This window comes from Carcharhinus amblyrhynchos, chromosome 18 (assembly GCF_965287045.1).
Source record: "Carcharhinus amblyrhynchos chromosome 18, sCarAmb.v2.hapA, whole genome shotgun sequence".
NCBI lineage: Eukaryota > Metazoa > Chordata > Chondrichthyes > Carcharhiniformes > Carcharhinidae > Carcharhinus > Carcharhinus amblyrhynchos.
Window position 1 is genome coordinate 10,492,153 of NC_137341.1, and position 22,763 is coordinate 10,514,915.

Genomic DNA, 22,763 nt, shown 5'->3' on the forward strand with positions numbered 1-22,763 from the left:
CACAGTTCAGGCAAGGTGTGGGCAGACAATACTGATAACCAACTGGGGGTTGCCTCTAATTGTGGCTCTGTTTCTGCTCTGGCTCACCTACGCTTTCATCTACCTGCCGGCAATGGTGCATCGGTCAATGATTGAGAATGCAGCAAGAAACCTCACGCAGGACTTCAAGTATGAACATATGGGACGTCCCAACTCGAATTAGAAACTTGAAAATCCATGAGAGGCCGGGTATGGGAGGGGCAATGAAAAGTTACTTCAATTGTGCAGTGTTTTCTTCACTCAGGTGCTGACTGGTGTTTCATAGCATGAGATATTCCATTGGCTTTGACTCTGACCTTTTCAATGCACTGCCTTCACCTTCCTTGAAAAGAAGTGAAACTGCAAATGTTTTCAGATGAAAAATACTTGTTGTTAATTGGAAACGCCAACACGTGCTGCTCTGTTACTAGACAGTGGATTTGTTGGGCCCGAGATGAAAATTAAAAGATGATTCCTGTTCCCTTACTCTGTAGAGAGTTGAACTTGAGGGGAAAGAAAGGGAGGAATCAAGCATATAGACAGACGTGATTGTGATTTTAAACACTTTTGCAACGATTGGAGGGTTTTTAGGTTTACAGGAGCTACCGTGTGTTAAATAGCTATCTATTTTTTCATGTTTTGAAGCCGGTGACTTTTTTCAGGGAACTATCCTAATTGTCCCAAGGCATGTTCCTGAGCTGCGTAAAGCTGGGTGAAGGAGCTAAAATGTGTACACCACCCAACGACTGGAACTGCCTCTCTGAGGAAACCTTTATGAATTATTTGTCGACCCTGCTCCTCTCCAGACATGTCCTCAAAGTTTAACCACTATCTTACGATGTTTGCTTTTGAGCCTGATGTAAAGTGATATGAATCAACTTAAGACTAAACTTAGACCGTGTAGTTATCCTTCCATAAGGAGATCATGTTTTATTGTTTTGACATTCTGTAAATTTACTGATCAGGGATTATGTGATGCCTACATTAATCCATTCAGTTGTCAGTTGGCACAATCGTTGATGCTGTCGTCTTTGTCAGAAGATCATGGGTTTTGGTAAACTGTTGGACTTGGAGGACAAGTAGTTTAGGCTGTGACTCCAGTGCAGTGCTGTTGCAAGTTCCCTTCTTCAGCTAAGACTCCTGCTTGTTGAGGTCTATGCTAAAGGCCCTATTCAGAGGAGATCAGTGAGCTGCCCTAGTATCTTGGCCAAAGTTAGCTACTTAACAGTATCACTTCTTTGGCAGTGAAGCACTTTTGGAAGCCCTGAAAATATTTTATGCACTGTATAAATGCAAGTTGTTTCTAACAGTTTAGTGGGCAAATATATGAAGAGTTATCTACTCTTTGTTATTACTCAGAGTGAAGAAACCTTAGTTGATCTAAACCTGACTCAAAGTTCTGTTGCAGGAGAATCAGCCACACCCTGCTGATCGTGATCCATTGATCCTTCCTGCAAATGTTCTAAGTATGCACAAGTTAGAACTGGGACAGAATGAGGCAAGGTCAGTATGGTCAAGGCTCAGATTTGAAGAATGGCTCACTATCAAGCTGTCAGCAACTGCAGGGGACAAGGGAGGAAATTGGGGAAATTTATAAATAATGTACATTGTATGCAGGGTCTCAAGGACTGATACAATAATACCCTATTAGAAATGCTAAGTTGATAAATTTGGAGTTAGTTAATTTGTACTACTTTGGTTATCTTCATTTTGAGAACTTGGATAAATTATTGTTTTGAAAATACAATAAAAATGCAGATGATGATTATCTTGTGTATGAAATAATTTGATAGTTTTGTAACTTAACCACGTAGCAACTTGTACTAGAGTTCTTTTACAGAAAGATTTCTGGGATCTTAAAAATATTTTTTGCAGAGGGAAGCCATTTTATCTTTGGTTCTGAGTTTCTAACCCCACCCCAGCTCCCTTTGAAATTCTGTGTTCTATTCATTTTCAAAGACTGCCTCTTCACATGTGAATTCTCCAGCTCCACTAGGTTTATGAGCAGGAAAAGCATCTGAAGCTAATCGCTATTCACATTAAGTTATGTTAGTGTTGTTTCACTTTCCATGATTGTAATTAGAAGTTTTACCCTTTGCATAATGGACCTTTCGGAACCTGTTTGGCCCCTGACCAAACAAATAACCCAAACTACGTGGACTCGTCGTGTGTTTTCGGTCCGTTTGAAAGGATGCAATATCCAATATACAATACACTTAAAAGCATAGACGTGTCAGGAATAAGCTATCATTGCAGAGCTCTGAGTTATTGTTCATGTACGTATTAACACTGAAAATCCATCGAAGAGTCTATTCTGTCAGTCTTTTTCGACAGGAACAGCCTTTTAATACTTTACAACTAACTTTGGAGATGGCTTTTGTCTCAGGCTTCAACATTTAATGTTGGGAAACTTCACAAACCCAGTTTGCAGTGAAACTAAATTAATTTAAGTACTTTTTAGAAAAAAATATAGAATGTTAATGAGCCAAAGTTTAAATGGAAAATATTGGTGTTTAATTGCTGTCGCTGTTGTTAATGTGTGGTAAATCATCCAGTAATTGGTAGCAGAGTGGGTTGCAAATTATCGCAAGTCACTGGATGTCTCATGCAACAGTGCTGCTAACCTCTCAAAATTGGGAGATTTTGGTATAGCTGCACTAAATTACTATTTTGTTTCAAGTCCCTCATATCTGACCAGGAAAGTACATGAGCGATTGAGTGATGCAATGTGTTAGACTCTGCTGTTTCACCATTGACATGATTTGAATCCATCCCAAACCAATAGGCTAACCTGCTCTGTTGATGGCCTGATGTGGACTGAATCTGAGCAACTTTTAACAGCGATTAACAACTGCTATACTTGGTTGTGTTAAGGTGAGAATTTCCTTTCCCATCCCCAAACCGTCGGTCAATCCTTCATGTCTTCTCTGAGGGATTGTTTTCTAGCCAATGCTTTCAAATGATAACATTTCTCTGTGAATTACTTTTTAATCCACCAGATGTCAATTTTGTGCACTAACCTTTGTGAAAATGTCATCTGCTGCCGTTAGGCTTCCTGTATAGAGTATTACACTGATCCTCGTTTTTGATTGATATTTTGTTATCTGCCTGTGACTTTCCCCTCCTTATCTCAGTAATCGCCTCTTGCCCCACAGCTCTCCAAAGGTACCTGTTCTCCTCTAATTCCAGCCCCTTGACCATCACTAATTTCAATCATTTTACCATTGGTGGCCAAGCCATAAGATGACTGTATCCTAAACTCTGAAATTCCCTCCCTAAATCTTTTCTATCCCACCTTTTTCCTCATTATGCTCCTCAAAATATACCTGTTGGAATAAATGTTTCATTATCTGAATACGTATCTCAATTGATTCAGTTTGTTGATTCATACTTTGTTTTATAATGCTCCTCTGAAGTGTCTTGGCATTCTACTGTGTTAATGGTACAATGTAATTATAAGTTGTTGTGTTGAAGATTTGCTGTGTATATGAGAAAGGGGGGGGAGAAATGAATATTTTGAAATGGGTTTTGAAGAGAAGTACTTGAAGCCATTGAATTGCAGGACAAAATTACATATGCCAAATACATTGGTCTTAAGGAGGGGAAGGTTATCCAAGGGCAGTGGGCTCTTGCAAAAAGCCCTGAGTGAACAGAAAGAGGGCCTAACAAAAGTCTGGAAGTGCATCCTGCCTCTCATCAGTCCATAATGGGGCTGCAATTTTGATCTAAGATGTTACAGTGTGTGATCTGTAGAAAAAAATGCGGTGTGAAGAAATTGTGCGACGTGAAGTAACACTTTGAAACTTCTTCTGTAATGAAGCAATTATAATGAACTTGGATCAAACATTAATGAATGGACAACTTGTACATCAAAAGTATTCTCACATTATTCCTTAAAACTCCCTTTTACTGCACACCACACTTCTGACAGATGTGTAGCATTTACAGAACAGTCCCCAGAGATAACCCAGCACTCCAGAGGTTCACTACTCCCCACCATGCTATGTCAAAACTCTGCGTACTTCAAGAATCGTTCCAATCTGTTGTGTTTTCCCAGATATGATTATTACCTGCAAGACTCCCCATTTCTTAAATCTTCAAGGCTTTCCTCCATCCTTTTTCCTTCCTTTTGAACAGAAGCAGAACTCCAGCTTAGCCATTGTCCTCTTTTTCCACAGCAGTACCCTCTTTGTTCCTGCGTCCTTGTCCTGAGAGATACTGTGAAAGGTGTTAAAACCCACTTCAATGGGTTTCTATTTGAATTTCTCTCCCCTTAGCAACCGTGTCACATGGGTTTTTGTCTGAATTGAAGAGATTATCAGGAATGTTAATTACACGTTCCCTCCCAGAATTCTGTCTTCTTTTGACTTAAAGGTACGTTTTAAAATATAATTGTCTTGCAAAGGTCAGCATTCATGATTCACCCCTAAAAATTAAAAAAACTACAGCAATGATTTTTCCATGACTATCAAATTACAATATTGTCGGCATACTATCAATTAACTTATAACACAGCACAGGTAACTCTCTTTCCCTTTTCATCACATTTCACCATTAAGCATCTATAAAGCTCAACCTACACCAAAACCAACCAAATTAGGGTTTAAGTCCAGCTTTCATGAATTTTTACAGCCCCAAAGGTCTTGCAAACAATAGTTTATTTTACTAATGGGTGATTCACTTTCTATCAATCTCTGGAAAATTTATTTTTCATTTTGCATAACATTGACATCTTTTCCATGTCCGTGGTTCAAGGATTATATCTTCGTTTTGTATTCTTCATGTTGCTTTCTTGCGTTGTGCAGAATCATGACCCTGGGATTGTTTTTGTGATGGGTCCAAAGGTTTTATAATAATTTGTTTGATCTGGTTAACTTTGTCAAGCAAAGCTGATTGCCAGCAAACCATTTAGCTTCTGGGCACTCTTGACTGAATTGGAATCCAAAGAGAAATCCCCTGTTATATTACTTAATCCTCTTAATTTTTTTTGTTCACCTTTAAGCCAGACGCTAAATTGTCATTGGGATTTTCACGTTTTAAAATAGATTCTGAACCACTCTCTTCCATTTAACTCCTGATCTCCATTTTCTTCTATGCATATTTGTTGATGTCCCAGTCTTTGAAAAAGTATCAAACAACCAAACACTGAGTTTGTTAAGGACAATTTGAATTCACCTTATCCTGTTTAAAATCAGAATCATTTTATCTTTAAGATCCTTTCCATGATCTAACCTTTTGGTTTTCTTTTATATGACATGCAGGTTTACCCCTCCTACTTTTTGTGCAAATAGTTCATTTTCTGTGAAGTAAAATCCTCTTTAAGGTTATTTTGATAGTTGTCAAAGTAAGCTTGGTTTTTTTCGTTCTTCCGTTCACAACATTTTCTTGATCTAATTTTGCTTTTCTTTCTCCTATTAAGTTCAAGCTTTGTTTAGCTCTGTTCTGGCAATCATGATTAAACATAGAGGTAAAGTTTTCATGTGTATTCAAGAACATGTATTCTTCCTCTCAGCACTATAGTGCCATCAATACATTTCTTTCTTTTGTTTCCTCATGAGCTATTGCTATGCTCTTCGCTGCACCTTATTCATGCTTTTCCTGCATTTTTAATTTAGATAACTTAACCATGTCTTCAACTGCCATTAACTTTTCCTTCTGAGCCTGAGGTACCAACGTCCCTTATATTATCAGCCTCAGTTTCTGACTCTCTGGATACAGGACACATCTGTTGAGTAAGAAGTCTCAACACCAGGTTAACACATCTGTTGGAACAGATGTAGCAGCAGGTTTACAGAAAGGCAATGATTCTTTAAGCCACTCAGTTTTTTTTCTCTACGGTTTTAGTCTCAACAGCCTCAGCCTGCTTTTCCTAAACCAGTGGAGATTTATCCCCTGCCAAAGTCATTTTCTAATAAGGTCCACACACTCAATAGGTAAGTTAAGATTATTTACAGAACCAGTAATTAAGTCACATTTTAAATTTACTCTTTTATATAAAGCAACGAGTAAACAATTTCCATCAGTACCCCATGTCAATATGCTTTTATTTAGCAAACTTCCTGAGGATAAAAATTTATGTCACCTACTAACGCCAGTAACTGTGTTGAACCTTTGTCTCTAAGAATAACAATTGACTTCTCTGCCTCCCTGGACAAAAGTGCAGACACTTGAGATTTAAACAGAAAACTTTCATAATTTTCTGCAGTCAGATCCACTTTAGGAGTAAACACAGGAGAATCTACTACCTTGTCATAAGCTTTATTTGCTAGGACAATATTCCACAGAACATTACAGCGCAGTACAGGCCCTTTGGCCCTCAATGTTGCGCCGACCTGTGAAACCAATCTAAAGCCCATCTATCCTACACTATTCCAATATCATCCATATGTTTATCCAATGACCATTTAAATGCCCTTAACGTTGGCGAGTCCGCTACTGTTGCAGGCAGAGCATTCCACGCCCTTACTACTCTGAGTAAAGAACCTACCTCTGGCATCTGTCCTACATCTATCGCCCCTCAATTTAAAGCTATGTCCCCTTGTGCTAGCCATCACCATCCGAGGAAAAAAGGCACTCACTGTCCATCCTATCTGATCATCTTGTATGCCTCTATTAAGTCACCTCTTAACCTTCTTCTTTCTAATGAAAACAGCCTCAAGTCCCTCAGCCTTTCCTCATAAGACCTTCCCACCATACCAAGCACCATCCTGGTAAATTTCCTCTGCACCCTTTCCAATGCTTTCACATCCTGCCTATAATGCGGCGACCAGAACTGTACGCAATACTCCCAAGTGTGGCCGCACCAAAGTTTTGTACAGCTGCAACATGACCTCATGGCTCCAAAACTCAATCCCTCTACCAATAAAAGCTAACACACTGTACACCTTAACAACCCTATCAACCTGCGTGCCAAGTTGCAGGGATCTATGCACATGGACACCGAGATCTCTTTGCTCATCCACACTAGCAAGCATCTTACTGTTAGCCTAGTACTCTGTATTCGTGTTACTCCTTCCAAAGTGAATGACCTCACACTTTTCCGCATTAAACTCCATTTGCCACCTCTCAGCCCAGCTGTGCAGCTTATCTACGTCCCTGGAAGAACATTATGCTGTATTATAAATGTTGCACTTTTGCTTTAAAATTGCCCATATTCAGCCTTCATGCATCCTCTTTTTATGACAAAGATAACATGTCAGTCCTTTTGAATCAAAATTATCTTCCCTATACTCTCCCTCTCACTGTTCTGAGGAGTACTGGTTTTTCCACCAAGCCATTTCCCTCACTATAATCAGATTTCCCATCTCTCGAGTTTCCCTGTGAATTCCAAACAAATGCCGTTACGAACTTGTTTGTGAGACAACTCTTAGCCATTTATCATCATTGCAATTGTTATCCAGGTATAACTTTATTCCCAGAGGCATGCTATTTTTAAATTCTTCAGAAGAATAACCCCTCCATGGTTTTCAAAATCTTGATGTGGAGATGCCGGTGTTAGACTGAGGTAAACACAGTAAGAAGTCTCACAACACCAGGTTAAAGTCCAACAGGTTTATTTGGTAGCAAAAGCCACTAGCTTTCGGAGTGCTGCCCCTTCATCAGGTGAGTGGGAGTTCTATTTACAGACAGGGCATATAAAGATACAAACTCTATTTGCAAAAGAATGATTGGAATGCGTGTCAACATGTGAGGCATGTTGACATAATGGTACTGATTACCTGTAAAGACACACATTACAATCATTTTGTAAATTGAGTTTGTGAATAGAATTCCCACTCACCTATCGAAGGGTTAGCACTCCGAAAGCTGGTAGCTTTTGCTACCAAATAACCCTGTTGGATTTTAACCTGGTGTTCTGAGAGTTCTAATGTGTTTCAAAGTCTTAACTTACAAACAAGGAGCAGGAGTAGGCCAGTCAGCCCCTCAAGCCTGTTCAGCCATTTAATAAGATCATGGATGATCTAACAGTAACCTCATATCTGCATTTCACTTCACCCCCCTTGTTTCTCTCCATCTCTACCTTGAAAATATTCAAAGACTCTGCTTCCATCACTTTTTCAGAAAGTCCCAAAGATTCATAACCCTCTCAGAGAAACAATTTTGCCTCATCTCTGTACTAAATGGGTGATCCTTTATTTTTAAACAGTGACCCCTAATTATAGATTCTCCAACACGAGGTAACGTTCTCTCCAAGTCCATCCTGCCAAGACCCCTCTGGATCTTGTATGTTTCAATCAAGTTACCTGTTGCTCTTCTGAACGTAGTCATGATGTGGGTATGCCGGCGTTGGACTGGCGTAAACACAGTAAAAAGTCTGACAACACCAGGTTTTAGTCCAACCTATTTATTTGATAATATTCTCACTAGCTTTCGAGGGGACAGCCTCTTCGTCACCTGACGAAGAGGCTGTCCCCTCGAAAGCTAGTGAGAATATTATCAAATAAATAGGTTGGACTAAAACCTGGTGTTGTCAGACTTTTTACTGCTCTTCTGAACTCCAGTGAATACAGGCCTTGCCAGTCCAACATTTCTTCATAACACAGCCCACCCTTCCAGGTATTGGTAAACTTTCTCTGAACTGCTTCCAATACCATTAAATCCTTCCTTAAATGAAGTGACCAATACTATACACAGTAATCCAGATGTGGTCTCATTACTGAAGCATTACCAACTACTTTTGTATTAAATTCCCGTCATGATAAATGATGACATTCTATTAGCTTTCCTAATTATTTGTTGTGCCTGTATACTACTAGCCTTTTGTCATTCCTGCACAAGGACATCCAAATCGCTCTACATCTCAAAACTCTCATCATTTGTATAATATGCTTCTTCCTGCTAAAATGGATAATTTCACATTTTCCCATCTTTGCCCACTCAAGCTATCTGTCTCTTATAGCCTCCTATGTCCTCTTCACAACTTATTTTCCTACCTATCTTTGTGTTATCAGCAAATTTAACAGCCATCCCTTCAATTCCTTCATCAAGTCATTTATATAAATTGTAAGAAGTTGAGGTCCTAGCACTGTTCCATTCATTACACCTTGTCAACCTGAAAAAGACCCATTTATGCCTATTCTCTTCTTCCAGCTAGCCAGGCAATCTTCTGATCTTGTGGTCATCAAGTGCCTTCAATGTAACAAACTATCCCAGAGGCCTTCATGTAGGAGAGAATGGACTGAGTGTTGGCAAGAGTTAGGAAAATTGTTCAAGTACTCTTTCAATAAAACAAGATTTCCAAAGTTGGAAAGAGCAATAGCAACAGGAAGAGCTTTAGGACAGGATTCTGGAGGATGCAATAGAGATGGTTTGAAACGCACCCATTGGAATAACTGGCAGGCTGGGGTGGGGAGGAATGCATGAGAAATCGGAACGTGATGATTCTGCAACATGCATAGCGTGATGATTCTGCAACATGCACAGTGTGTGACAAGAACTTGACAGGGATTTGTAAACTACGTTCAAATTCAGTACATTCCGAAGGCACTGTAGATCAGCACACAGAGGATGGTGACTTTATGGTACTATCAACTGTTCTGCAACACCTCGCTCAATGCAATCATGCAAACATGAGGTTCCATGTGCTTGAGCTGGCTGCTTGAAAGAGTTGCCAGGTAATTCTACTCCCCTATCTTTTCCCATAAGCCCCGCTGTGTGTTTATCCATTTATTCTTTGACGGTTGTTAGTCAATCTTCCACACCACCCTTTCAGGCACAACTTTTCAGATCATAGTAACATGCCAAGTTTGAAAGAAAGTCTCCTAACCTCTCCTCTGGTTCATTTCCATGTCGCCTTAACTCTGAATACTCTGGCTCACATTCCAATGGAAACTGTTTTTCTATTGTAAAAAGCACTATGGTAGCACAGTCGTTAGCACTGCTGCCTCACAGCACCAGGGATCCAGGTTCAATTCCCGGCTTGGGTCATTGTCTGTGTGGAGTTTGCACATTCCCCCCGTGTCTGCATGGGTTTCCTCCGGGTGCTTCGTTTTCTTCCCAAGTCCAAAAGTTGTGCAGGTTACATGAATTGGCCATGCTAAGTTCTCCCTTAGTGTACCCAAACAGGCACCGGAGTGCTGCAACTAGGGGATTTTCACAGTAACTTCGTTGCAGTGTTAATGTAAACCTACTTGTGACTAATAAATAATTTTTAACTTGGATCCTTTTTTTAATAAGATTTACCACCCAGTAAGAGCGTGTAACTGTGCAAAGTTGTTTGTGAAATTAAGTAGTGGTTAACTGCACTCTGCACACAAGGTAATGATGAGACGAATACAATCAGCTCTTTCTATAATGGTATCTTTGGATGTCTTACAAAAAGCCTACTGGTGATATCTTTGCATTTTTTAATGCATTTTACATTAACAAGAAATCTATATGTGGGTGCTGCGTCAGACAGCGAGAAGTTTGTGTGAACGGTTTTGAGCTTTAATGATGAGCTTTTAGGAATTGGGGATCTATGATCTCTGCTGAGATCACAGTTGGACAGTAGGAACATGGGGGAAAAGAGTAGTACATACAGCCTATCTAACCTGTTCCACTGCTCAGATCATAGGTCTTGGTTGATTTGTGACCCAAATCCATTTATTTGGCTCCATAATTTTTAATAACCATGCCTAAAAAAAAAGTCTGTCAATCTCAGCTTTGCAATTTTCAATTGACGCCCAGTTTCAGTGCCATCTTTGGAGTGGGGGAGTTCGTTATTTTTATTATCCTGTGCATAGACTGACTTTTGGTTTTATTTGGAAGTCTGAGCCAAGGAGAATAGCTTCTCTCTGATTGCGCCCTTGAATCATAGGAAATATCTCTGTCAGACCATACTCGCTGCTCTTTTGTGTTCCTTGGTCTCACAATTTGCGTGCGTGGGAGGGAAAAGTGAAACTGAGATTTCTAAATGTTATAGGCCACAATTAAGGGAGGCAGGCCTGGTGATTCTCTTGCGTTATACACATGTATATAGATGTGTAATCTGACATGTATGCTGATACGATATCCCAATATTTTTGCCTTTTCCTCTTTAGGTGAGGGAGATCACATTGCTTGTTTTGAAGATGATGCTATACCATATTGATAGGGACCACTATTAAAATTCAGTCCTTTTTAGCTTTCAGATGGCTTTCACTAAAAGTAAGAGAACCTTGCAATTGAACAGTGTCTCCCACAACCATAGGACATCTCAGAGCACTTTTGACTGCAATTCCCTTTACTGCTTTGATATAGGAAACAGCTCAGCCATTATGTCCACCACAAACTCCCAGAAACAGCAATGTGATAATGACCAGATAATTTAATGGTACTGCTGTCTTCACAAACTGAGAGGAAGTGCTTCTGGAGCCCAGAGTCATGTAGGCTGTGAATAGACAGCGGGGCAAAAAAAAAGGTTGACTAAGCAGACCATATCATTACCATTTGGCTGTTTCCTGTGACCAATGCCACTTGTTACCGTGAACTGTCTTTAAATTGCAAGCTTAGTCCCATCTTGGATGAGATATTAAACAGAGGTTACACTTTTACAATGAATGTAAAAGATCCTATGGCACTATTTTGAAGGAAGGGGGAATGAGGCTTGGTGTCTAGACTAATATTTATACTTTCAACAAATAATACTGGAGCAGGTTATCTGGTCATCATTGCATTGTTGTTTGTGGGAGCTTGCTGTGCACAAATGTTCCATGTTTCTTACACGACCACAGTGATCACATTTCAGAATGACTCAGTTGGCTGTAAAGTGATTTGGAACATACTGAGGTTGTGGCAAATACTGTTGTTTCCTTGACCTAGGACCGAACTTTATAAAACTTGCTTTGTTACCGAATATCAGGAAAACTTCCTTTGAATAAAGTCAAGATTATCTCTGCTGCCCTTGAAGGGTTAAATTAAATTGTTTTCTAACAGGTTCAAGAAGGACTGGCAGGTGCAGCTGACCAGTGTGTGAGTAACCTGGACCAGAGACACCAGAAGCCTCTGTAACGGTGTGTCAGTGTTTAAGTACGCAGGGCCGATAACCTTAAACTCAGTAGCCAGTCGGACCCCACCTTCACCATGACACGGTCATGCATTTATTTTGTTAGAGTCACAAGTAGGCTTACCATTAACACTGCAAAGAAGTTACTGTGAAGATCCCCTAGTCGCCACACTCCGATGCCTGTTTGGGTACACTGAGGGGGAATTTAGCATGGCCAATGCATCTAACTGTCACGTGATTAGAGGATAAAGCAATTTTTTTTGGTAAGCAGTGCAAAGCCGCATTTAGGAAATACATGGTGCCAGACACCCAGGTTCGATTCCCAACTTGGGTCACTGTCCTTGTTGAGTTTGCACATCTCCTCATGTTTACATGGGTTTCCTCTGGGTGCTCCAGTTTCCTCCCACAGTACAAAATAGGTGCATTAGGTGCACTGGCCATGCTAAATTCTCCCTCAGTATACCTGAACAGGTGCTGGAGTGTCGCGACTCGGGGAGTTTCACATTAACTTCATTGCGGTGTTAATATAAGCCTACTTGTGACAGTAATAAATAAACTTTGAAAAACACTGGAACCTTCCCTAATCTCCATCTATCCATTCCCTGACTACCCCAACCATTGGCGCTGTGTACACCGATTACCCCGATCAAGAAATCTTGAGGGTTTCTTTTGTGATTTTCCATCCTCAGACGTCAAGAGTCAGAAGATTGCAGACACTGAGTTTGTGATGTTCTGATGAGATGTCCATTGTGCTTAAGGTCTTGTGACTAAGCCTCAGGAAGCTCACGGCCTAATTTTTATGATGTGAAGATGCCGGCGTTGGACTGGGGTAAAACAGAAAGAAATCCCACAACACCAGTTTAAAGTCCAAACAGGTTTATTTGTAGCAAAAGCCTGAACAGCCTGTCCCAAAAGCTTGCAGCTTTTGCTACAAATAAACCTGTTTGGACTTTAAACTGGTGTTGTGGGATTTCCTAATTTTTATCCCAGTGATTAACTGCCAGCTGCAGGTTATTTCAAGGTAGTAATTGGCTGATATTTAATGTTCGTTGTATCAAAGAAAGGTCACTTTTTTTTGTCATTGTGTGCAATCCACCTGTTGTTAAGCTCACTTTCATTCAACAGAGCAGCAACTTTCATTTAATATATCATCTTTAACTTTGTCAAACGTTCAATGGCTCTTCCCATGAATGCAATTGAGCAAATATTGACATTGAGCCACATAAGGAGATAGAGAATTAGGAGAGATGACCAAGTTAGGGGGAAAGCGGTAGGTTTCAAGGAGTTTCTTATACAAATGAGAGGATGGAGAAGCTTTAGGTTTTATAAGCCAAAGGTATGGACCCCAGCAGTCGAGTGAAGGAAATCCAGGATGCTCAGAGTAAATCAGGAGGACCCAAATAATTGTCCCATAATGACGTGGTGCACAGAGTATACAATGATGTGCTGAATAACATGGACTACCTTGCTGCCCAATGGGATTTTCATTTCCTGGACTAACCGTGATGTTAACTTGGGCTCTGTCTTGCTTTGCATTCCCCGACTACAGAAACATGGAAGATGTTTGTCGGTTTCCAGATCTTCCTGCTCGGAAGCCAATGACCTACCAGGCCAAGCAACTGATCGCCCGTGAGATTGAGCTGGAAAAGATGAGGCGCGTGGAAGCCTTGCTAAATGCTCGCAACATGGAAAAGAAGGTAAAGCACTGAAGAGTGATGCTGTCAGCATGTGGAATGGGGAATCATAAGAATTTGTGACTTACAGGGGACATGTTTTAGATCAGATTTACTTAGGTTATGCACTTTGGAAGGAGGAATTGACTTTTCCAAATTGGAAAGTGCTTCAGAAATTAGAAACACAAAGGACTTGGGAGTCATTGTTCAAGATTCTCTTAAGGTTAATGTGTAGGTTCAGTCAGCAGTTAGAAAGGCAAATGCAATGTTAGCATTCATGATGAGAGGGCTAGAATACAAGAGCAGGGATGTACTTCTGAGGCTGTATAAGGCTCTGGTCAGACCACATTTGGAGTATTGAGCAATTTTGAGCCCCATACCTAAGGAAGGATGTGCTGGCCTTGGAAAGGGTCCAGAGGAGGTTCACAAGAATGATCCCTGGAATGAATCAGGTGAACAATTGAGAACTCTGGGTCTGTACTTGTTGGGAGTTTAGAAGGATGAGGGGGGATCTTATTAAAACTTAAAGGATGCTGTGAGGCCTGGGTAGAGTGGACGTGGCGAGGATGTTTCCACTAGTAGGAAAAGCTAGAACCGGGGCACAACCTCAGGCTAAAGGGACGATCCTTTAAAACACAGATGAGGAATTTCTTCAGTCAGAGAGCGGCGAATCTGTGGAACTCTTTTCCACAGAAAGCTGTGGAGGTCAGGTCGTTGAGTGTCTTTAAGACAGAGATAGATTTTTGATCAATAAGGGAATCAGGGGTTGTTGAGGAAAGGCAGGAGAATGGGGATGAGAAAAATATCAGCCATGATTGAATGGTGGAGCAGATTCGATGGCCCTAGTGGCCGAAGTCTTATGGTCTTAGGATGCGTACGTTTTACATCATTAATATTCAACTGAAAGAATACGAGACACAGATTTGTAACAATAACCATAAAACCTTTTTAAACATGTCAAATAAAGCTGACGAGGGTGTTTTCAGAATCAAATATGGAGAATTAATTTTCCCCTTCATTCTGTTTTAATTAATTTTTTTTGCCCATGTCGTATTTTTGGAGTTGCAGTGAATTGATTTCAATTTTGACATTTAGGAGTCTCAAACCAGCCCAACTCTCCGAGTTACTAATTCGCCAGTTTCAAGTAGCCTAGATAGCCAGGGGTTTGAACTTGTCATTTAGCTATGTTCTTGCAATAGATTAATCTGTTGGTTTATCAATTGTTGCTAGCTCATACTCTTTTTAATGACTTGTACAGTGCTATGAATTTTCATAGTACACTGTGGTCATTTGGATTCATTATTGTAAACGTAGCTTACTGGAAATTTCAAAACCACAGGCCCGGTCACAATCCAGTGGACAACAAGAGTAGACTGAATATACAGGTGCATTACTTGTGAAGCAATTGCTAAAACATCCTGTGTTAACATTAAACATGAAAGAGATGAATTAGCACGTCACACTGAGCCTCTAATGTTGCCCTAAATAGATTAAAAAAGACAGTGTATTGTCAATTATTTCTAACATAAAAAGCAGTATAGATACTATGATATATTAGCCAAAATGCTGTCTTTATAACTGGATTCTTGGGGAATGTACAGACCCTCGAGCCTTCATCACTATTCAATACCATCACAGCTGATCTTTACCTCAGTTCCTACTCACTCCCCATATCCCTTAATTCCCTGAAAGAACAAAAGTCTATCTATACTCAACATCAAAGCATCCACAACCTTCTGGATTAGAGAATTACAGAGTTGCACCTATCTGAATGAAGAAATTTCTCCACATGCCTGTCTTAACTGATTGACCACTTATCCTGAGACTATGCTCCTGAGATCACCTTTCCTTCGCTCCTGCCCACCTGATCAAAGTGTTTGTGTGGGCTTTTAGAGGGTAGAAGCAATCAAAACAGGTGGTGAAGTAGGAGTTTGGTGAATCTGAGAATTGGCACAGGCCAGGTCCAGCAAAAGGGAGAAAAATTAGTTGAAGGACAAAGTAAAATGGTGCTTTGAATTCTGATAGCGGCTTTGTCTTTATTACATTTGAAAAAAATACTCAGTTTGCACTAGTGTGCTAATGTGTTAGAGCTCTCAGTTATTTGTTGGGGTGAAGGCCAACCTTCTCATCAGCACACAGTTCTTCCGTGACTTATGGCAGTTGCCTCCCAGTGTGTGCTGTGCCTGATTAATGAAGTCTTTAGAGATTAGTACCTGACGCCATAAGGTGTGGACTTGAGTTAGATGAGCGAAGGTGAAATGTAAATCCCTGAAGGATCCTTGTTTTTGTGATGTGGGAAAAACAAGTCCCTCTAATTAGCCAACAGTTGTCATCATGATAAAGTATACACATATACCTCAGGGTATATAGTGTTCTTAAACAATTCCAGTTAATCATGGGGAAGATCAAAGCTTTTACTTCTAACTTCCAACTGCAAAACTACTTCTCAGCTTCCTCTGCTGATGCCTTCCCCCTCCCTGGGCTATCGTCTTTGGCTGACGTTCCTACCTCTTCAATTTGGACCCATGTTCAGAAACGAAGGGGTTATTTTGGTGAAAGAATAAAAACAGGCATTAAGTTGATGCTGCGCTAATGAGAAACACTTGTTCAGCAGCCTCATTTTAGCTCATGATTTTGGGCCTATCTGCTGATTACCAGCCTGCTAAAATAGACATTTGCAGGCTTAGCACTCAAGTACGGATCTGAAGCAATTTTCATGGAGCTGTACATGTGGCCTCACACAGCAACTCCCACTGAATCTCCTCCACCTGACCACCAGTGACACAGGTCTGAGAACCTTTACACCCCCTTAGTCGGTCCCAGAGCCATCTTGAAACCTGCTGTTGAAGAAACTGAACCTGTAGCGTGACACAGTGATTAGCACTGCTGCCTTACAGCGCCAGGGACGTGGATTTGATTCCTGGCTTGGGTCACTGTCTGTGTGGAATCTACATGTTCTCCTCATGTCTGCGTGGGTTTCCTCCAGATGCTCCAGTTTCCTCCCACAGCTCAAAAATGTGCTGGTTAGGGTGCATTAGCCATGCTAAATTCTCATGGTCACCACTTGTGATCTCTTTTGGCTCAGTGTCCAGTTTTCCTAATGCCTGTATAGTGGATTGTGATGTTTTTTCCTATATTAGGATGCTTGGTGTAAGACTTTCAGCCCCCAGTCATGCACTTGATGCCTTCATTCACATCCCTTACTCCTGTTCAATTTTGAATGATACAAAAATGGGATCGCCCTTGATGGAAAATGTTATTTAATCCCGCGTTCTTTGTCGTTTTCTGTTTTCAGGAAGCTGTTGAAGTCAAAAATAAACCAAACGAAAGCAAGCAAAGTTCAAAACCATGTGTGAAAAACCATGAACAAAGGCTGGCGAATGTTCTCAAGTCTGTGACTGTGAAAGAAAAGGTAAGGACTTTTTCAATAATAATTCAGAATGGAGAGCACCATCAATCTCTCATATTAAATCATTAACTACAATGCCTCAAGTGCTCCAATTCTGGCTTGTGTGTTCCCAATTTAAATTGCTCCACCACTAGTGGCCACACCTTCAGCTGACAAGCTCTATTGCTCTGGACTAGTCTCCCTGAACCTCTCCATCTTTCTAAAGCACTTTGAAACCTCCCTCTTTGAAACCAAGTTTTTGATCACTATCCTGATGGCACTCAGTGGCGGATGGGTCGTACTAGGGCTGCTCTTGGATGTTCGAGAGTAGCCTAGTGCTTCATGTCGTTAGCATGCGCTTAAACTGAACCAGATGTTGGGCAACACGACAGCTCAGTGACTATCACTGTTTGCTGTGCAGACACGTGGATTTGGGCCAGTGTCTGTGGGAGTTTGCGCATTCTCCCCGTGCTTGCGTGGGTTTTCTCTGGGTGCTCCGGTTTCCTCCCACACCCCAAAGATGTGCTATTAGGCTGATTGGAGGCAATAAATTGTCCCTAAATTAGTTTCCCTCAATGTGGAATGCCATAATCATCGATAACAGTCATGGGTGGAGGGGGGACTGGTAATGTTAAAATGGCGGCGCGGGCTCGTTGGGCGGAAGGGCCTGTTTCCCGGGCTGTTTTTGTTCTTTGTTCTTTGACATACCTATACTACTCTCCCAAACTACTCCACGTGAGAGGGAGTTCCTATTTCTGTTTTGTAGGTACAAAGGCTTCTCCTGAGTAACCTTTTATTTTTGGATTTGCCCACAAGATGAATGAGTTTCTCCAAAGCTATCCCATCAAACTCTTTTGTAATCCTGAATAACTCTTAATAGGTCACCCTTCCATTTTCTCTTTCCTAGCCACAGCACAATGTCACTGGAGGAGCTGTTGGGAGCACCTTCCCTGATCAACTTTGAGTGATGTTTAATTGCTTTGCCCCTGAGCAAAGCAATTAAACATAGAATCCCTACGGTGCAGAAGAGGGCTATCTCGCTCATCAAGTCTGCATCAAAAATAATCCCACCCAAATCCGAGCTCCATAAACCCATACATTTACTGCTAATCCCTCTAACTACACATCCCAAGGCTAAGGGGCAATTTAGTTTGCCGATCAACCTAACCTGCACATCTTTGGAGTGTTCTTTTGAATTTTTCCCAAATGATGCCACTACTACCCAGCACCTGTGAACTAACCCAAGGAAGTGGGCGGCACGGTGGCACAGTGATTATCACTGCCGCCTCACAGTGTCAGGGACCTGGCTTTGATTCCCAGCTTGGGTCACTGTGTGGAATCTGCACATTCTCCCCGAGATGCTCCGGTTTCCTCCCACAGTCCAAAAGATGTGCTAGTTCGGTGCATTGGCTACGCTAAATTCTCCCTCAGTGTACCCGAACAGATGTCGGAATCTGGTGACTAGGGGATTTTCACAGTAACTTTATTGCAGTGTTAATGTAAGCCAACTTGTGATACTAATAAATAAACTTTGGGATGAATTTCACCCTGATTAACCCAGGTGAAATTCTCTGTGTCTGGAATCTGCACACCGCCCAGGGCCTGAATTTGCTGATCCCAATCTGGACAGTAGGTGACCAGACATTTGTAATGGAATCCCATTTGCTCGGGCACTGTGTGCCATCAAGCTCACGTGTGATATTCACAGTTGGGTACATTGCCAGTATTTACAGCTCAGGCTTGCACATGACTGAGGCCCACTTGGGTGAGGTGCCAGCACTCATGGGAGCCTGCTCTCAAGGCCATCAGGAGATTACCTTGCATTAAGTTGATCTTTCTCGACAGCCTAGTTATGATTGTCATAGTACATTCTGTACTCTCTCGTTTCCTTCTGTATGAATGGTATGTTTTGTTTGTATAGTGTGCAAAAAAACAATGCTTTTCACTGTGTTAGTACATGTGACAATAATAAATCAAATCAAAGAAGTACAGCATCAAGTGATAATTGGAAACAGTCATGCCAGCACAAGCAGTTTATTATCCACTGGTGCAGTCTCAGCACAGCACCCAATGCAGCTTGCCCTGCCAGACTATTGTCTCTGTGTGTCGCTTCTGTTTTAAAAAAAAGCAAACGAACCTGGTTTACTTGGCCATACAAATTGACACCAGGGGAAAATCTATCCCTGGTGATTTCTTGACTCCTTAAGGTGCAATTGTAAATCTGAAATAAGGATTGAAAATGCTAAATATACTCAGCAAGGGAATTTCTGTGGGGAGAGAAAAGGAGTTAATGTTTCAAGTCTCTAAGCTTCTCATCAGAACAGCTTTTTATGTTGCATGGGGGTGGCTTCGTGAAACTGAATCTGATCCAATGGGGTGTCTTTCAGAGCTCAAAATCACGATGACAACGTGCTTACTATGTGGTGTGAGAGTGGGTGCACGGGCGTTGTGGGGGTGCGGGCAGGGGGTTGTGTGTGTTGGGGGGGGTGCGGGGAGGGGGTTGTGTGCAGTTAGGTGTGTATGTATGGGGGCTGTGTTGTGTGGGTGTATGGGGGAGGAGCGGGTGTGTTGCGGGGTTGTGGGGGGGGGGGTGCTGTGTGCACACGCTTGAGTTTGTGTGTGCATGTGTGTGTGGTGTGGAGGGGGGTTGCGTGCATGTGCGCTGGTGCGGGTGTGCAGGGGTTTGGGTCTATGTGTCTCTGCGGGGGTTGTGTGTGTGTTTGCACGCGGCGTGTCTGTGTTTCTACAGAGGGGTTGTGTGTGTGTGTGTGGGGAGAGGGGTGTTTGTGTGCACGTGGGTGGGTCTGTGCGGCGGGAGTGGGGTAGGAACATGGGGGGGGAGGGTGTGTGCATGTGTGTGGGGGGGGGGGGGGCAAATGTGTAGATGTGCATTTGGGGGGATGCTTGCATGTTTTGGGGGGTGGTGGTGAGGAGGTTGCTCTGTGTGTGTGTGTGGGGGGGCGGGGGGGGAGGGAGGGAGGGGATTGCTCTGTGCATACGCGCACACCCCCAAGTGGTTGGAAATAGCATAGCCATGTAATGAACAACTGCTACTCTCTGACCAAACAGTGCGAGGTGACAGAGGGATACTCTGGAGAGTGTGCAGGAAGCAGCTGATGGGGATGGCTGGGGCCTGATCAGTGGCAACAGCTGCAGGCTAAACATCTGAGTTCCTCCCATGGCCACCTTTGAGGTTAAATCACAGGAAGTTATTTTTCCCACTTAGTGTCTCACTGAATATCACTGACATGGAAACACCAACAATATCGAGATTGGTCACATATTAGTATGGGTTAATAATTTTATTCCAATTGCTCCCTCAAAAGAGAGAGGATCGGATTTATCATTTGTCACTCCATTCCACGCTGTTACCCCTTTTGCGTGTGCCGAGCACATGGACATTGGCACAGTCACTGTAGAAGAATGAAACGGACGTGTGAGTATTTGTGTGTCAACCCAATGTGCACGTGTATTGGCATGGATCATGCCTCCTTCCTTTTTGTTCCATCTGGATTTGGCACTGATATGTTGTCCTTCCCTTCCCTTCCCTTCCCCCGATCCACCCACACTCTTAACACATGCTTATGTCTTGATTCAAGATCGTTTCTAGGGAAACACAACTTGTTGTAGGCCATGAGGAGTCCAAGCCTTGATCTGCTTGCAGCAAGTATAGCTGTGACGCCTCTGATTCTAATTTCATCCTCTTATCTGTGTGTCAGTTGGAAATTTGAATCCTCCTGACATCAGGCTGCAGTGGAGTGTCCCAAACAATTACCTTCATATTGTGGCCTGTGTGTTGGTGTTTTGCTGCAATACAGTAGACACTTTGCATAGAAGAATCCCATAGACATCAGCAATAGTGAATAACGAGTAGATTTTTTTTTTGTAAGTGGTTTGAGGGAGCAATATTGACCAGGACTTTGAGAGCAAGAGGGATAAGCCCCACTTTTTCTTTGAATATGCCTGTGTGACCTTTAATATCTATTAAACTCCAATTTACCAACTCATCAGAAACATAGCACCGCTGACAATGCAGCACTCCTGCAATACTGAAAGAAGTGAGTTTATTTATTAGTCACAAGTAAGGCCTACATTAACACTGCAATGAAGTTAATGTGAAATTCCCCTAGTCACCACACTCTGGTGCCTGTTTGGGTCAATGCGTCCAACCAGCATGTCTTTCAGACTGTGGGAGGAAACTAGAACACCCAGAGGAAACCCATGCCGACATGGGAAGAATGTGCAGGCTCCACACAGACAGTGACCCAAGCCGGGAATCGAACGCAGGTCCCTGACAGCAGTGCTAACCACTGTGCCCTGAACTGCAGTGTCAGTCTGACCAATGTGTGCATGTTTCCCTCTCTCCCCTTTTCTCTGAGGCACTTGCCCTCAGCTCATGTGGAAATACAGCTGGGCAATGTTTTGATACAAATTGCTTACCATATTATTAAAAGTGCTGTTGTATTCGCAGTTCAAGTATCGAACAGCAGTGTATGATTCAGTTATTACAGCATAGGCTTTGTTGGCAGATTGGGGCATTCATTACTTTAATAATCTCATAATTACAAAAGCACAGCAGCTGTGTTTTATGCCCTATTCATTTATCCTTGTGAATATGCTGGGTGCAGCCCCAGTAAACATCTGCAAGTGTTCCATTTAAATCAGTGACATTTGGGTCAGTCATCGACAGAGTGGTCATTTTTTTAAACTGCATGACTTAGTGTGCTGGAATAAGATAGGAATGGATTTAACCTGGCACAGAAAGCAAAGTGTTTAAAAGTCCATTCTCAGGCTGTGACTGTCACTGACCAGACCCGAACGTATTGCCCATCTCTGATTGCCCTGAGAAGGGTTCTTCTGGAATGCCTACAGTTCCTCTTTGCAGTTTTTGCTAGTTAGTTAGAAACCGAGTGGGAGACAATCACGTTGCTGTGAGACCGGAGTCACATATTAACTGGGCTGAGTGAAGATGGCAGGTTTCCTCCCCTATAGAGCATTAATGAATCAGTGGGATTTTTACAACAGCCCAGCAAAGGGTCACCTTTTTGTAGAAATAGTCCTGTCCCATTAAAATTCAGAGAATCCAAGGAACTGTAATTTCTAATGAAACATCCTGTCGACAAACTAAATGGAGGTGCCTGGATGTTAAAGATGGTCAGAGTGCAGGTGCATCACATTCATTGGGGCTTTAAACTACTGGTTTAATTTGTATTGAGTACCAGCATTTCATCAGGGTAGCACAGTGGTTAGCACTGCTGCTTCACAACTCCAGAGCCCTGGGTTTGATTCCAGGCTTGGGTCACTGTCTGTGTGGAGTTTGCACATTCTCCTCATGTCTGCATGGGTTTCCTCAGGGTGCTCTGGTTTCCTCCCACAGTCCAAAGATGTGTGGGTTAGGTTGATTGGCCATGCTGAGAAAAATTGCCCCTTAAAGTCCTGGGGTGTGTAGGTTATAGGGATAAGGGGGTAGGGCCTGGGGTGGATTGTGGTCAGTGCAGACTCGATGGGGCACACTCCACCACACCACCACCACCCACACACACACACACACACACACACACACACACACACATTGATGTCTGATTATTTGGGTCAGACGATGTGCCTCATGGTGCAGTGTCTCTGCTGACTCTTGTTCCGCCACGGCCACCGTGTCCTTGTTTTGATTCAAGCATAATCCTGAAACATCACTCTGGGATGTTCATAAATCAACTGTCAT

The 22,763-nt window shown here is 42.1% G+C and overlaps 2 protein-coding genes across 3 annotated transcripts in view; one reads left to right on the top strand and one right to left on the bottom strand.

Moving 5' to 3' along the window:
- rpusd1 (RNA pseudouridine synthase domain containing 1) overlaps window positions 1-22,763 on the bottom strand; it is a 185,702-nt gene that overhangs the window by 82,820 nt on the left and 80,119 nt on the right. The window lies entirely within an intron of this gene.
- The window catches only part of chtf18 (CTF18, chromosome transmission fidelity factor 18 homolog (S. cerevisiae)), a 97,046-nt gene that overhangs the window by 68,989 nt on the left and 5,294 nt on the right, over window positions 1-22,763 (top strand). Inside the window, exons 19-20 of one of the 2 annotated variants that reach the window (XM_080206338.1) lie at window positions 13,533-13,680; window positions 16,952-17,068. In XM_080206338.1, coding sequence (XP_080062464.1) covers window positions 13,533-13,680; window positions 16,952-17,068 — 265 coding nt within the window. Of the gene's footprint in view, window positions 1-1,426; window positions 1,771-13,532; window positions 13,681-16,951; window positions 17,069-22,763 lie in introns of those variants that run through there. The other variant, XM_080206339.1, reaches the window with a different exon arrangement.